This window comes from Vespa velutina, chromosome 10 (assembly GCF_912470025.1).
Source record: "Vespa velutina chromosome 10, iVesVel2.1, whole genome shotgun sequence".
Taxonomy (NCBI): domain Eukaryota; kingdom Metazoa; phylum Arthropoda; class Insecta; order Hymenoptera; family Vespidae; genus Vespa; species Vespa velutina.
Window position 1 is genome coordinate 7,866,318 of NC_062197.1, and position 15,526 is coordinate 7,881,843.

Genomic DNA, 15,526 nt, shown 5'->3' on the forward strand with positions numbered 1-15,526 from the left:
TATTTATGAGTTAGCTCGACGACGAGTCGAACGTGATTTTAGAAAAGAAAGGCCCACGAAGTTTCTTTCCTTTTTCACTTCCTTTTATCCCGAGGATTGATTCGTCATTGATTCGACCTCGCGAAACTCCGTCCTACGCGAAATCTGTACACACGAAAAAACTGTATTCATGCGTTCGATCGAAAGGACTGGTTTTTCGATTTAATTAAAGAGCGTTCGGTCGCACGCTTCCCTTTCCGCAATGAGGGCAAGATTTCTGACAGAGATATACAGCTTTTTTCTATTTTACGTTAATCCTTATTGGTAACACCCTCGACAGAGGTTATCCCGAATGAATAACGACTTTCGAGATAGCCACATTCATACTGATTAAGTCACACATACGGATGAAACTCCGAGATAGTTCCTTTGAATTATGTTAAATCACTTTCGGTTCTCTTCACGAATGAAATTTCTTGAAAAAGAAGAATGTAGAAGAAGAATGATTGCACGTCCATTGTCCGCGCTCTCGTTCGATCGATCGATATTCAAATAATCTATTTGATGGACCCTTCCTGGAAGAGAACATCGACCAAGGAAAAAGAAGATGGTGGTAATTCGGTGAGAAGATGACCACCATACGTCAGCGGAGCACCGGTAGGGTGGCTCGCCGATGTGACCGACCCTAAGGGCAGCCACCTACTACACCCTGGGGGGTCGCAACTCACCCCCGAAACGACTGTATTCAGATAATCCCACCTTTCCGCTCCTCGCGTTTTCGCCATAGACGCTGGACGACATTCGGAGTTTCCTAACCCTCACAAATGGACGGCAAATAAATAAGAAAAATACAGAGAGAAATGGTACGGTGTCGATAACGAAATGTCTTTCCATTTAGGTGACCGCACCAAAGAAGAAATAAGGCGACGCGAACAATGTAACATCCTTGATGCGATCGCTTCATTATTGAACGAAGGACTGTCTTTAGAAACTGGCACACGCTTACATTAAATATGAACGGTGACCTCGTGCGGATATCTATCTAATTATAGTCCGCGAACGTTCGAGTTTTTCTGGTGCACATTAGACGCAAGTGTAATAACGCCCAGAGCATTCGATAAAAGAAAAAAAGAAAAAAGAAAAAAATGATTAAATCGTCGTGTATTATTCATGGGTGCTGAGAAACGTCGGGAATCGTCGTAATGAATATCAACGACATCGTTGCAACGGCGACGGCGACGGCGACGACAACGATGACGACAAATATTCTTGAGAGTAGATTCTCTCGTCTTATACCATTCCCATTCGTAGCAAGGTAATTTTTATCATTGTCGATTTAAGAAGGTAAATGCGATCGTCCGAAGATCGTCGAAAAGAAATGAATACGTTTCGAGTTGGTCGCGACTCGGTGAGCGCAAATGTTGAAATATCGCAACGGACTTTGTGGAGATACGATCACGAATAAATGCGGAGCACCCCTCTCTGGAGAGTCATAAAACAGTTGCGACTTGCACATGCCCCTTTTTTCTCGCTCCTCCGTTCGCCGATTCGATCCGGCCGTTCGCTTGGTCGTCGCGTTCGAGTTCGCTTTTGGTCAGTCAGGAAGTGAGACGATTTATTGGCACCTACCTGCCATTTAAACCCATTATCTGATCTCCCGGATAAGCAAATCTACTTATAAACGCGTTAAATTCTTCGTATGAGAATGATAAAAAAAAATTAAATGTAACGAGGGCACAGCTGATAATTTAAAATTAATTAATTCAATGTTCGAGAAGGATGAATAAAGAAATGAAATTAACTAGACAGTTATCGATTTTATAATTGTTTCCAAAGGAACGCGCGCGACGAGTTGGATTTCGCGTGGAAAGAATCGGCCACGCATTAATTCTGAAGTATTCCACGAAATTACAAACATACGGTAGTCTTGCCAATGACTTATTAATTTGGCAGGATCATTTTCTGTCAGTCCGGCAATTGCGTGTCTACCGTTGGCAGCACGTGCTTCTCAGTATTCATAAAGGTCATCAATGCGAGCTTCGTGCGAGTGAGCGAGCGAGCGAGCGAGAGACCGACCGATCGACCGAATCCTTTTCGTGCACGTACGAACAAGTAGTAAGAAGAGAGACAGGCCATTCACCAGGTACGTTAAGGAGGCACCTGTACGGATACTACGACTCAAGTACTACAGACAGGTGCTTCACCGTACTCTCGTCGAGACGAGTATAGCTATACCTGCCGAGTTAGCACGAAAGACGAGAGCGTGCCAGCCCCGTCATTATTTTCCGATTACGATCTTGTTCCGTCCGTAGTGGAATCATCGATCGAAAGTCTTTTTCATCAACTTTGTCTTAACTTTTAAGTTACCTCCGAGCGTTTTAATTGTTATCAAGAGTTATCTAACATCGTATGGAAAAATATCGAAAATACGGGGAACGATACTTACTATCGGAATATATCGTTATTAATTCGTCGGTAGAAAAGAACTCGTCTGTAGACATGCTCGATCGAGCTGGAAGTAAAGGAAAAACGGATTTTAATATTTTAATAGTTCCATCCGCCTCGATAACAATAAACGTAATAAGCATAGAAACGTCCGAGTTGGTTCCACCGATGGGTTGCGGCAGAAAAGGTGGATAAAATATTAATACTGACATTTGGGGAAGACTTTGCGGTATTTTAACCATCCTGCAAGGTGGCCACGCTTCCATGACGCTTGAATAACATGACTACGTCCAACACATTGTTATATCTAACTTTTGGCAATTCGCTTTGAAGCAGCGATATATTGTAATCAAAGGGAAGGCGAATTCGTGTTGGTCTCCCGACTTCTTTTCACCCCTCTTTCTCGGTCCACCATGAATACGAGATGCTGCATCTGGATACGGTATCTAGTTTGCGTGGCGGCGAGCCAGACCGCGCATCAATTTTTGAGGAGACGCTTCTTATACTATATGTATGCAACACCCTACATCGTTGATGCGGAGAGCACGTTCTTACTACGACTCCTAGTCTAGAGAGATAGTTCGCTATAGAGGTTATACGTAGTACTAGTACCTAGTACAGAGCCCTTAGAAAACCGTGTGAATAGTGATGAGACGAAATCATGGAAAAAGAGTACTTTCTACTCTGACTCGTCACGCGCACTCTCAGCATTTATTTGAGAATTCTTAGCTTTCTGATTTTTTATCTATGATGCATCCAGTGCATCGATTATTACGCAATATCTGAGCAACGAAAAATGAAATTAATTTATCTCTTTCTTTCGAAATGCTCCGAAGGATTTAAAAAGTAATAAGAGAGAAATGGAAGAAGAGTAAGACTTTTTCCAATTAAAACCGACGCCATTGTAAGATCATTTTTAAAAGAAGAAGAATATTCCCTTCCACCTTTGGACATAATGAGTAGGAAAAAGAAGGGAAAAGTTGCAGGAGGAGACAGAGAAGGGGAATACGGTTGGAGAGCGCGATAATGGCGGCCGTTATGAAGAAATCAAGCCACCTCCAAGCCACCCCCAAGCCACTGCACGACCCCCGGCGAGGTAGCTTCGTACCCACTTGATCTTCCGTTTCCATAGCAACCGCCTTGTGTCCAACGAACCCCCACGCTGCTTGCACGAAGGAAGAACCGATGGAAGGAGAGAAGAAGAGAGAGAGAGAGAGAAAGAGAGAGAACGAGAGAGAGGGAAAGAGACAGAGAGAGAGGGAGAGAGAGAAAGAGAGAGAGAATAAGAAAGAGTCTTTCGTCTTATTATGAGAATCGCTTCATCCGCGAAAGGGTTGCATCTAGAGCTAAAAACCTTTTTCTTACCATTCTCGACGCCACAAAACCATTCTTCTTCTTCCTAAAGTTATGACTTTTAAAATGATATCGTACGGTTTTACTATTACTTTCAAGCGCAGCTGTCTAATGAATTATTTTTAACGATATCGTGAAAAAGTATTTTAATGATCATGTAAAAATCAAAAGATAAAGAAGGGTGACTGTTGGCAATTAAACATTAACACGTAAGCTGTCGCACACGTGCATTGGCGAGAGAAAGCGAACAAGGATGGTCGTTCGATTGATCGATCATCTTTGGGGTGTTAATCGCTCTCGAACGACACTTAATCCGTCGGTGAAACTGATGGATTTCAAAATAATTGCTCGTCGTCGATGGTGATTCGAACGAAGGGGAGGAGAGAAAAAGAAAACGAAGGTGTTTGAGCGAAGAGAGAAGGAAAGAAAGAGAGAGAGAGAGAGAGAGAGAGAGAGAGAGAGAGAGAGGGTGATTTGCCTCGCTTTGCTTCGAAGCTTTCCCCGCCCTTCGCAGATGTCGAAGAACGTGAACGTGTCTTGATATAGAGGGTGAGAGAGAAAGGGAGAGAGGGAGGGAGATAGATAAAAAGAGAGAAGATATACATGAACACAAATATAGAGCAAAGGGAAGGGATCGAAAGAATGGTCTAACGTGGATAAAGAAATGATAATGAAAGGGTTTAGGGTCGCGTGTCGTTCTATCGATGCACCGACTTCTTCCAATACGTCATTATTGCATTCTATATTTCATTACTAACATTTCGATCTCAGTTTTATCTCGTAGTAATGAACTTGTAAATATCTTAAACATTATCTCTTTGTTCCAACGAAGAAATCGAGACAAAGTCAGAAAAATATTTTATTATTCATTGTAATTAACGTTTCTGTATATACCATTTTATACGTTCAACCATACTGATCATTGACTAAACATTTACTTTTCGAACGAAGGAGAACATTTCCAAGGTACAATGTCAAATATAATCGTGTTAGTTCAAGACTATTATCAGAAACATAGGAGAGTCAGCACAAGGTAGCTCTGGTGCGCGTTATTACCTGCTTTTCGTTCGAATTACCGTGAAACTACGCAGATACGTAGTCGTACAGTTGTTGTACAGGTGTTCGTTCGAACGTAGATGAAAACGAGAGACCATTAACGTGTTCGCAAGTAGACGCCGTACGCGTGGGGTTGGTTTAACTTTTCCTCGAGAATGATCTTGGATGAATTTGTGCCTCGGGCATAGAATAAAGAGAAAGCTATAAGAAAAAAGAGAGAAGAAGAAGGAAGAAGAGGAACAAGAAGAAGAAGAAGAAGAAGAAGAAGAAGAAGAAGAAGAAGAAGAAGAAGAAGAAGAAGAAGAAGAAGAAGAAGAAAAAAGCTTCTGGGAAAAGGAACGAATGTGAATGTTCCACGCGGCGACGTAATGGAGTCGACTTATTCGTTAAAGAAACGTCTCGGCTGGGTGCAATCGAGTAGACGCGTTGTGACCGTAGAGAAGAACGATGACGAGACGGAACGGAGTATCAATAATTCCTCACTCGAATTAACGTACAAAGGATCCAAGCGATATGCATCGAGGAGAGACGCACAAAATTATCTCGAATTATGATTAACGACTTTTAAACTAACGCTCGTGGTATTCGCTGAAATTGACGTTGTTTATTAAAGTAATGTGCCGATATTCTATGATTATAGAAAAAGGAAAGAAAAAAGAAAAAATGAATAAAAAAAATAAAGGAAGAAGAAGGAACGTTACTTTCGTCATTTAATATTTATCGAAGAAAGTCGGTATCCCTCTTATGGCGTAAAACAAGTAGAAATTCTTCTATATATTTTATCTACGTATTACGCAAATTTACCGTATACTAATTATTGATCTAATTACTGGTTACACCATCAAAGTCGTGTTAGATCGATTCCGACGATAATTCTTAAGCAGATCAAGAGAAGAGAGAGAGAGAGAGAGAGAGAGAGAGAGAGAGAGAGAGAGAGAGAGAGAGAGAGAGAGAGAGAGAAAGAAAGAGAAAAAGAGAAAAAGAGAGAGAAACTCGATTCTAGTGAAGAAATTAATTAGTAGGAAGTACTTAGTGATACAAAGAAGGCGTTGTTCAATTTCTTTCGTATAAAAACACGAAGTAAACGCGTTCGCTATTACAATTTTAATGAAACGTATGTAGTGTGGAAGGTTGCTAGCTGTAGTAAATGCGTCGTCCCGATCTTATCTCTTTCCGCATGATATCGATTTCTGAAATCGACAGTAAGAGGAGAAGGTATGTAAAATATTAAGGGAGATCAGTGGCAAGAATCGAAAGAAGAAGGCGATTGCTATTATCGCGTCATTATCATCATTATCATCATTATCATCGTCGTCGTCATCGTCGTTGTCATCGTCGTCGTCATCGTCGTCATTGTAGTCGTCGTCGTAGTCGTCATCGTCGTCGTCGTCGTCGTCGTCGTCGTCGTCATCGTCGTAGTCGTCGTCGTCGTCATTTCATCGTGTTTCATTATACGAGCAAAGCGTCGTTGCGTGATCCATTCCGTCGCAGATTAATCGCGCTCGTTCGAGCGATTAATTAATAGGCGCTGGTCGTTTTTATCGCTCGCATGAGCTCTGCATAAAACGTTCTCGCACACGAACTACATCGAGAATGAAATATTCATCAAAATGCAAATGTGCGCGAGTCGCGTCGTATAATCCATTTAAAAATAATCTAACGACAGAATTTCGCCTTAATTGGCACAATAGCTACCGCCGACATGGCGGCTCGCGTAGCTTCGGCCAGTATCATGGTAACCTTCTTAGTCCTGACAATTAAGAGCGTTATGCGGGAGATCCTGTGTGCGTAGCGCGTGCTGCCCGTCCCTCTTGTCGTCCCTCTTGCCATCCCTCTTGCTGTCCCTCTTACCGTCTCTCTTGCTATCCCCTTTTCTATACCCTATATAGATGCTGGTCGTAATGACACGGTAATTAGAGAGGTTTGTCGGCAATTAACATCTTGAATTTCATCGCAGCCATCGCGAACGTACTTACTTGCTATCGGTCGTTATTGTTCTATCTTACTATTCTTTTATCGAAACTAGTATTCATTCGAGTTTTTTTTCCTCCATTGCAATTTCAATTTTTGGATAAAGAAATATTCATTAATTGTTTCGACGAGCGAGTAAATGAGAACAAAGTCTTCTGATAAGAAAAGAAATCGAATATCGGCTTGGATATGCCACTCCCACTCTAACTTCCTTTCTTTTTCCTTCAGCTTCGCTCGCGGATATAATTTCCCGGGGCAAGAAGTTTCTAATGACGGAAAATCTAATATATATCGCTTCGAAGCGGAGCTCCGCCATTGCCGCGCGAGCAGCTTTTCTTGTAATTAAGTTATAACTAAGGGCGAACGTGGCTGCCGTGTTCGTTCGTGAACAGGGGTGTGGGAAGTAAAGAGGGAAAAGGAAAGGAAAGGAGCGCTTGGATGGCGACTAAGAGAAAGAGAGAAAGAGATGGGAGGTAAAGGTGGAGGGAGAGCGCAACTCTTTGCAAGAGTGGAAAACAATAAGAGGGCCCCGTTAATCCGGACGATATATTATATCCAATGAGAGTGCTTCTGGCAGACCCGACACGATTCCATGTTCGTGTATATGTACTATGAAGCAAACCGAAGAATATGGCGAAGGAGATACGGAAGATCGGTCTTTAAACGAAGAACCTTCCTTCGATCGATTCTATTAAAAGTTTCTTTTCATATTTCTTACATCTTTTCTTATATTACTATTAAATACTTTTCTCATACGCTTTTTGTGTCAATTCGAGTAGTAACAAAAAAGGAATGAAAAATGAATTTTTGACGAGGTCAGTTTTAATACAAGAATGATAAATAGATTAAAGTTTAAGCTACGAAAATTACGATAGATATTTTATTAAATTCGACAGATAATTTGTTATATACGTATATATATATATATATATATATATATATATATATATATATATGTATATGTATATGTATATATATAATACATCACGATTGTGTTTTAATTCGCGATAATAATCGAGTTAACGATTGCGTTGCATTCAATCGGAAAATACTTGAGACTCTCGAGATAAAAAGAAAAGGATAGAATGTAAGAAAGGTAGACTTTGCCGATAATAATCGTAGCGTGCAAATATCGATAATAACTCGATGTGTAAGAGGAAAGTGAGAGAATGGGTTTCGAACATCGGTTCGAAAGGAACAACTCAATTGTGTTAAATCGAATTAGCTGGTAGCCCTGCCGGAGATGTAATTAATTTATTTCAGCGCCATCTTGCTTGCGACGGCCAGAGAAGAAATATTATTTCTAACGCATGACTGGATAAGTCTAGGAACTACAGAAGAAGAAAAAGAAAGACAGGGAGAGAGAGAAAGAGAAAGAGAGGAGAGAGAGAGAGAGATGGAGGAGAAAGGAAGATAGCTTCAGTGCAATTTAACGAACGCTTCGGAAAAAGAAGTGTTTCGGTTCACGAGCGTGCAAACGTTACTTTACGTGTACTTTAAATCTATCGGTGCTATAAAAACGCGTTCACGTGTAACCAACGAACGAATGTAGCCTTTCGTTAACGAGGAGTTCAACTCATAACGCTTAATTAAGCTGCCGTGTACGAAGTAAGTAAGTAAGGCCCAGAGGGAGAAGAGGATGCTCGTAGGACCGCGATCGTGACCGGTACAGAGGCCAGGAACGCGGTCAGATTGAACGATAACGATCCGATAAGCCGCCCTCCCAAGATCGCGGTAAGCCTTTCGTTAAGTGCATCGACAAAAGAACAAGCAGGTTTCGCGCTCGCTTATGAATATGCTCGGCGAAACGAGTATAGTTTTACCTTAAACATTCTTGCAAATGAAAATTTGTTATTATTTAACGAAATTTATTTCATTATCTTTATATGATATAAAACTATTTCATTAAAATTACTTATAATCTACCTTTGGGAATGAATCGATGGATGCACGAGAAATTTGCCGATAATGCGTCAGCATAACTGACATTTGACCTATCGAGGTATAATCCTCTTAAACTATCATTATAAGCTTCACGAAGGAAACACCACAAGTGCTTGCTAATATTTTATTAAAATTCATGAATTAATACGATGCTAAGCATATGCAAAACATTTTCTTCTCGAATTATAGTATCTAATTTTTAAAAAATGATTAAATCTTGGCAATTTAATTTCATTTTCTGTCATTAGATATAGATATATAACAAAGATACTCTTTATGTTTACGTAGAATGAAATGGGTTTGGAGGTTTGGTATTCGGCAAAGAAAAATATCATCCAAACTGATCGACAAAGTGGAGGGATAAGAACGGAGCAAAAGCGAAGAATTCGAGTGCATCTACAGATTATCTGCAGCGGATAGACCGAGTAGGGTTGCTGCCAGCTATTGAAAGCACGAAGGGTGGAGTTTAAAATGGCGAAGTCTTCTATTTCGACCTAAAGGCAACCCCAATCGCTATAGGCTCGCCTAATCATAGCGAGGGGGTTGGTTTTGCATTTTAATTCGCTGCCAGTGAAAGTATTGTCACCCTTTGCAATCGATTTCCTGACTTTTTCTCTTTTATATTTATTCTGATTTAATGGAGTCTCATGCAATAAACATTTTCAATATGTCAACGAAATGCGTTAGAAAAATTTTCATACTTTGTGTAGTTTGATTATCAAAAAAAAAAAAAAAAAACAAAAAAAAATATTACAAAAAATGGATTGTCATAATGCAACATCAGGGTTATAGTTACGAAAAAATTGTTATTCATTGTAACTCGAGTAATGGACCTCATTTGGAATAACACATTGGCTCATGCGGGAACCTTATTTCTTTTATGTATGCTGGTAGTATCGGTTATTGTGATGGCAGGCGTGAATATAAAAATATAAAATGGTCTATGAGAAATATAATGATATATTATACTATTCGACCGGAGATTGTAATCGATATATCTTAGACAAGGACTTTCTTCATGTAAACTTACGTATTCGAAAAGCAGACTTGATATCGGCGTGCATCTTCTTGCTTTGAAAACAGACAACTCCGATAACCATTACAGACTTTTCAAAACGATGCCCTTACAAATATCAATAACGAAGTATTTGTTGATGTTTCATTGTAGATAATTGTTATCTATAAACGAACCTGCTCGGTAGAAGTTATAACTTCCTGTAACCTCCAAAATGTTGAACGATGTAAACAACACCTAATCAAAATTTGAATGAACTTTGCGTTCTCATTTAGTATATATCAAGACAATCACGAGATAATAACTTTTTGAAGGTTCAAACATTCAACACTCACACTGAACATTTTTCATTTTTGTCTTTTGTTATACGATATACTATTTAGATTAATTATTTCTTCTTAAAAATTTTGAAACTCTTGCAGACTTCCAATCATACATTTAATTAAAATTATCACAATTTAGTTATGGTTGGTCATCTTAACTTGTCGGTTGCGACTTGTCTACTGGTGAGCCACGAGCTGTCCGTTCAAGTTGGTCAGCATTGCCCTCTCTTCTCAACTAGCCTGAGGGTGCACCCCCGCAGACCTTCGAGAAAGATGGAAAGAGAAAGAGAGAGAAATATCAAGCGGGCGAGTGAGATAGCAATAGAGAGAGAGAGAAAGAGAGAGAGAGAGAGAGAGAGAGAGAGAAGAGAGAGAGAGAGAGGAAGGGAGGGAGAAAGAGAGACAGAAAATATGAAAGAGTGAGAAACCCGCTGTGCATCTTTATCCCCCTTTTTCCCTCTCCTTCAACTGAGGGTACATACATTATCCACCCCTGATCCTCGATCCTGAACCGCCGTTTCGATAGGTACCGTACTGAATTATAGAAACGCTTCTCTTTCTATATCGTTCGATATCGCTTGTCTGACGTGTGCTTTTAATTCTACGTTCTATTTAACGAAAAATTCTTTTCATTCAATGCATTGAATTATTTATTTTTAATCGTTAACATATCCGATAATAAAAATTTATGTAGAAAAATTTGAAAACTAAGTTTACTTATTATTATTATTAAATAAAGTTTACGTATCGTATTTGCTATACAGAGAAATTTTTAACGATTTAAAGGAAAGAATGAAATTGGAAAGTTGTATTGTAATGGATTTTTTTAGAAATTTTCACAAAAATTTCTAAATTGTTAGGTAATAGGTATTGAAAATGAGCATAAATAAAGTCTGTGAAGGTAATAAATTTTTTTTTTGTATGTAGCCCTTTAAGTCCATGCAAAATTTCTACAAAAAGGAAGGTAAGAAAGTGATTGTCAAGAAGAAACACTAAATTTTCTTAAATGTTTTCCTTAGCTATTAGAGGGAAGTAAAATGTCCTTCAAAAAAAAAAAAAGGATATATATGTATATGTATATATAGATATACACTGTACTTCAAGATATACAATGTATTTCAAAAAAGAAGGACGTCAGAGATTCTGTTAATTTAAATTTTTAACTATATTTTTTCTTAGGATATATCATGATCAATGTCCTTCATGATATATTGTTTACATGTGAAATATTTGGAGAAGAACTTTTATTTAATTAGAATTTATTTAAAACGAATTACCCGCATCTCGTTACTCATTTACTATGATAGATCACAATAGCGATCGTAAACATCGAATGGTCGATTAAGATCGAATTGACCACACGTAGGAGCTAAGATCCAATTACTTTTTGCACCCGGATCGATTTAAACGTTTCCTACCTAATTCGGTTAATTAGTCAATTGGCTTAATAATTACGCTGTGCAATCGATAGCGGGATAACATTTCGGTATTTTTTCGTTTCATTAGAATTTTCATTTATTTTATCTAATTTTCATTTATTTACGAATCATAATTTTAAATTAAGTAAATTTTATAAATTATGTAAATTATTATAGTATTTGTACAAGAAAAGGAGGAAATGGAAATACGTCGAATGGGAACACCCGTATCCACGCATACATACCAACCGAAATCACGGAAAGAACGAGGAGGCAAACAAAGAGGCGCGTGTGCACAAAATGTGTAAGAGCGACAAGAGATAGGGTCGGAAAGAGAGCGGATTGTACAAACAAGGAAACAGCCGCAGCCGGCCTCGTCTCATTTTGCTACAGTCTGTTCCAATCTCGCACGGCGATCGTTCGGTGATGGATCGTTTTCTCTCTCAGCTTGTACAATTCTTTCACATTCGAAGAATTTTTGAGAGCTTTGCTCCAAACTTATTTGCATCATCAAAGTTATATCTTTAGTACTTCCTTTTTTTTAATAATATTTCGTGGTAAATAATTCTCGTTTTAATAGAAAAAGAAATATCCAAGGTCGTTCTACATATAAAGTATTTAATAGATTAACGTCAAAAGAATACGATGAAACATTTGAAAAGAATGCCGACAATACTTTAATGGAACATAGGTTAGTTAAATACTATGAAATCGATATATATATATATATATATATATATATATATATATATATATATATATATGTATGTATACAATGTCTCATGTAAGGTCAAGAAATGATATTACCTACATATATAAAAAATGTTTTCATTGGAAATATATGTATTTCATTGAAATTCTTATAGAGATAATTAGATACGATGTATGTATACATATATCTATATATATATATATATATATATATATATATATATATTCATTGTATATATATACATACATATATATACAAGGATATAAATTAAATTCATTTCTATATCGTTGTATATATATGTATGTATACATATATCTATATATATATCTATATATATATATATATATATATATATATATATATATATATATATATATACAACGATATAGAAATGAATTTAATTTATATACATATAGAACTTTCTCATTCTATTTCTCTTGTAGCCTTGAAAACTAAAATCTCTTGGTCCAGATCGACGGTAAAATCAGGCGAATTTGAAGAAAAGGGAGCAGGGAAGGACAACCTTCTCACATCCACTTTGAAAAGTGCCCTGTGACCCCACCTACGCTTTTCGATGGAGGAAGGTTAGGGGTCACTCGGCGCCCCTATTTTGCAAGCACCATCTCATCCTCTTTCTCTCTCTCTCTCTCTCTCTCTCTCTCTCTCGATTTCTCCCTCATTGCAGTGCATTTGACCAGAGTATAGTAGTGAAAAAGGGGAGAAGCGGGGATCTTCTATTGTTGAATTGAATCATCGTATCGTATAGAATATTCAGGGATGGCCACTGGTCAGTAGCCATTATTGTTGGCTAGCATTTATAAAGCGTTACCTTCAAAAGTAGTAACAGAGGGAACAACTACGAAATGGAAAATGGACACACTCGAAAATGTAGAGCATATACCGACCGTTCTTTCGTCCTTCCGCCCTGAGCCGATTTAGCTCGTGCACCCTAGAATACACCCTCGCTTTCGTCAATGAATTATCTGCATTAATTGTTCCCGGGTAATGGTATTTTCGAGACAAATTTCCGTCTGGAAAATTCATAGGTTGTACGGTCGTATTGAAAAGCCTCTTAACGAAGGCATGTGAACATACGGCCTTGACCATTCTTTTGAAAAGTCATTTATAACATACGGATTTATTATTGTACTATGAGTTTTATCGTTAAAATTTATTACTAATTTGCAAATTACTGTTACTTAAAATTAAAATAAACTAAAGGAAAAAGGAAAGTAATATTTATAAGATATTTTCGAAAATATAAGAATTTTACCTAAGATATCGTATTTTAATATATAAAATAAAATATAATAAACAAATGTTATATTTTATAGGATCAAATAGGATCAATATGCCATATGTTTTCCGTAATTATAGTTTTTGCGATAATAACTTTCGTGCATTTCATTTGTGTCATAACTGTTAGAAGAAAGAAAACATGATCAAAAGTTCAACTTTTGATCATTCATGTGGAACAATTTATTTGCTCTATAATATGTAAATTTCGCAAAGATTAAACGTTTCGAAGTCCGTATTACAAAATATGCTGACATACAAAGTATATGCAATATTGAAAAAAATCTACCTGAAGCAAGAAAGATCAGAAACGATTTTGATCTTCAGTTTAAACTAGAAGTGTGCAAAAAAAGTAAGAATTTGTCGAAATGCTAATGTAAAGATCTATCGGGATCTGTCGGATAAGGCTCGTAGGGATCACTAAGACTCTCATTATGTTCATAGCCACGTTTTCGATACGTGCCACTGTAGGTGAGCATCGATTCGAAAGAATCCATTGAAAATTTTACAAGTCAAGTTATCTTCGGCATCGAAACCTCGCGAAAAGCGTATTTACCTGTTTATGTATTATACAGAAATGATTGATTTTTTTTCGGAGAACGCAGGTAGCTTGTCGTTAATATTTCAGCGTATTAAAATTTTAACGAGCGGTTTAGTTTGAAGTTAAAAAAAAGAAAAGTTCTTCAAAAGTTCTTTCAATATTTCTTTTTGGAACTCTCTAGTGTTTCACATTAAAAAAAATGAATAGTCATTAGTTGCGGCATTATTGATAATTCTTAAAATCTTAAGGAAGAAATCTTTTCTTCCGGATGTTCGCGAGAAAATGAGAATTCTCGAGGAACATTATCGAATAGTTAACACGCCGTGCATTTTAAATGAAGGGTCGTCTAGGACCAACGGAAGATGGAAAATAATGGACGCATCGACATTAGGAAAAATTATGGAAAGAGCGGTTCGTTATTAGCGTCGAAAACAGTTTTCACGTTGAACGAGCCGAAAAGAAGAGGCACCGATGTAAACCGCATTCCATATGCCTTCTGAGCTGAGGGTTTACGAAGCAAAAGAGCACGAGAGAGATAAAGATGGATGGAGAGAAAGAGAGTAAGCTTAGCCGGCTCTGCGACCCAGGAAGTAGGTAGTAATTTCGAGCACAAGGCCCACCGAAATTAGCAGGCAAAGAGCCGAGAGATGATTTTCCAAAATAACACGTCCCGATACAATGGGAAGGCAATTTCCCGAGCACCAGCTGCTGCCACCTATCTGATTTATCATCTCGCCTACTCCTCTATATATCCCACTTATTCTCGCGTGACCGCTTCTCCTTTTTTAGCAGCATACTTCATCGCGGTGGTAACACACCGCAAAACTTATTCATGATTAACATATCCAACAAGGAAACCGATTAATCTCTAGTTACTTATGATAAAAACATTAACATTAATTCATATAGTTAGGTTTGCAAAATTAAATGATACGTTTAGGATATCTCGTTTAGTCGTTAAAATCGCGGCAATAGTGAGAGAAGATGTTAGTTGACCAAGAGGAAGGGGGTTTGTTCAATCGGTTATTGATTGGAAATGTAAGCTGGAGCTTGCTCGAGGGAGAGGCCAGTGCTCGAACAGTCCGACAGATGGCTACTGGTCAGCGGAATTTCTCTTACTTCATCGAACCTCACCAATTGACAAAATGACTTTTCCTTTTCTATCCTGCCAAAATTGTTCATCTTATTTCGAAGGCATTTCCAAAGGATTACGATATAGCTAGATCTACGAAGGAACCTTTCCGCTTTGCTTCGCTCCAATACCGACCACAAAATTATTTCAAGTTTGAAACGACGCCGGGCCGACGTCTTTCGACCTTCTTGATTAAGTCAACGTTATCCTTCATTTCGTTCGTTCGTGATTTTTCTATTTTTGAGTATACCATTGGTCAGAACGTCTTTCAAAATACACAGACGAATCCGAAGAAAAGTCGGGATTTTGGATTTTCGAAACAGGTGGAAAAGGATAACGAG

The 15,526-nt window shown here is 38.0% G+C and overlaps 1 protein-coding gene across 4 annotated transcripts in view; it reads right to left on the bottom strand.

Moving 5' to 3' along the window:
* Nucleotides 1-15,526, bottom strand: part of LOC124952651 (POU domain protein 2-like) — a 95,429-nt gene that overhangs the window by 22,934 nt on the left and 56,969 nt on the right. For 2 of the 4 annotated variants that reach the window (XM_047502826.1, XM_047502827.1), the window contains one exon: nucleotides 2,426-2,491. The exons of the other annotated variants lie outside the window; for them this stretch is intronic. In XM_047502826.1, coding sequence (XP_047358782.1) covers nucleotides 2,426-2,491 — 66 coding nt within the window. The remainder of the gene's footprint in view (nucleotides 1-2,425; nucleotides 2,492-15,526) is intronic. 4 annotated transcript variants of the gene reach the window in all.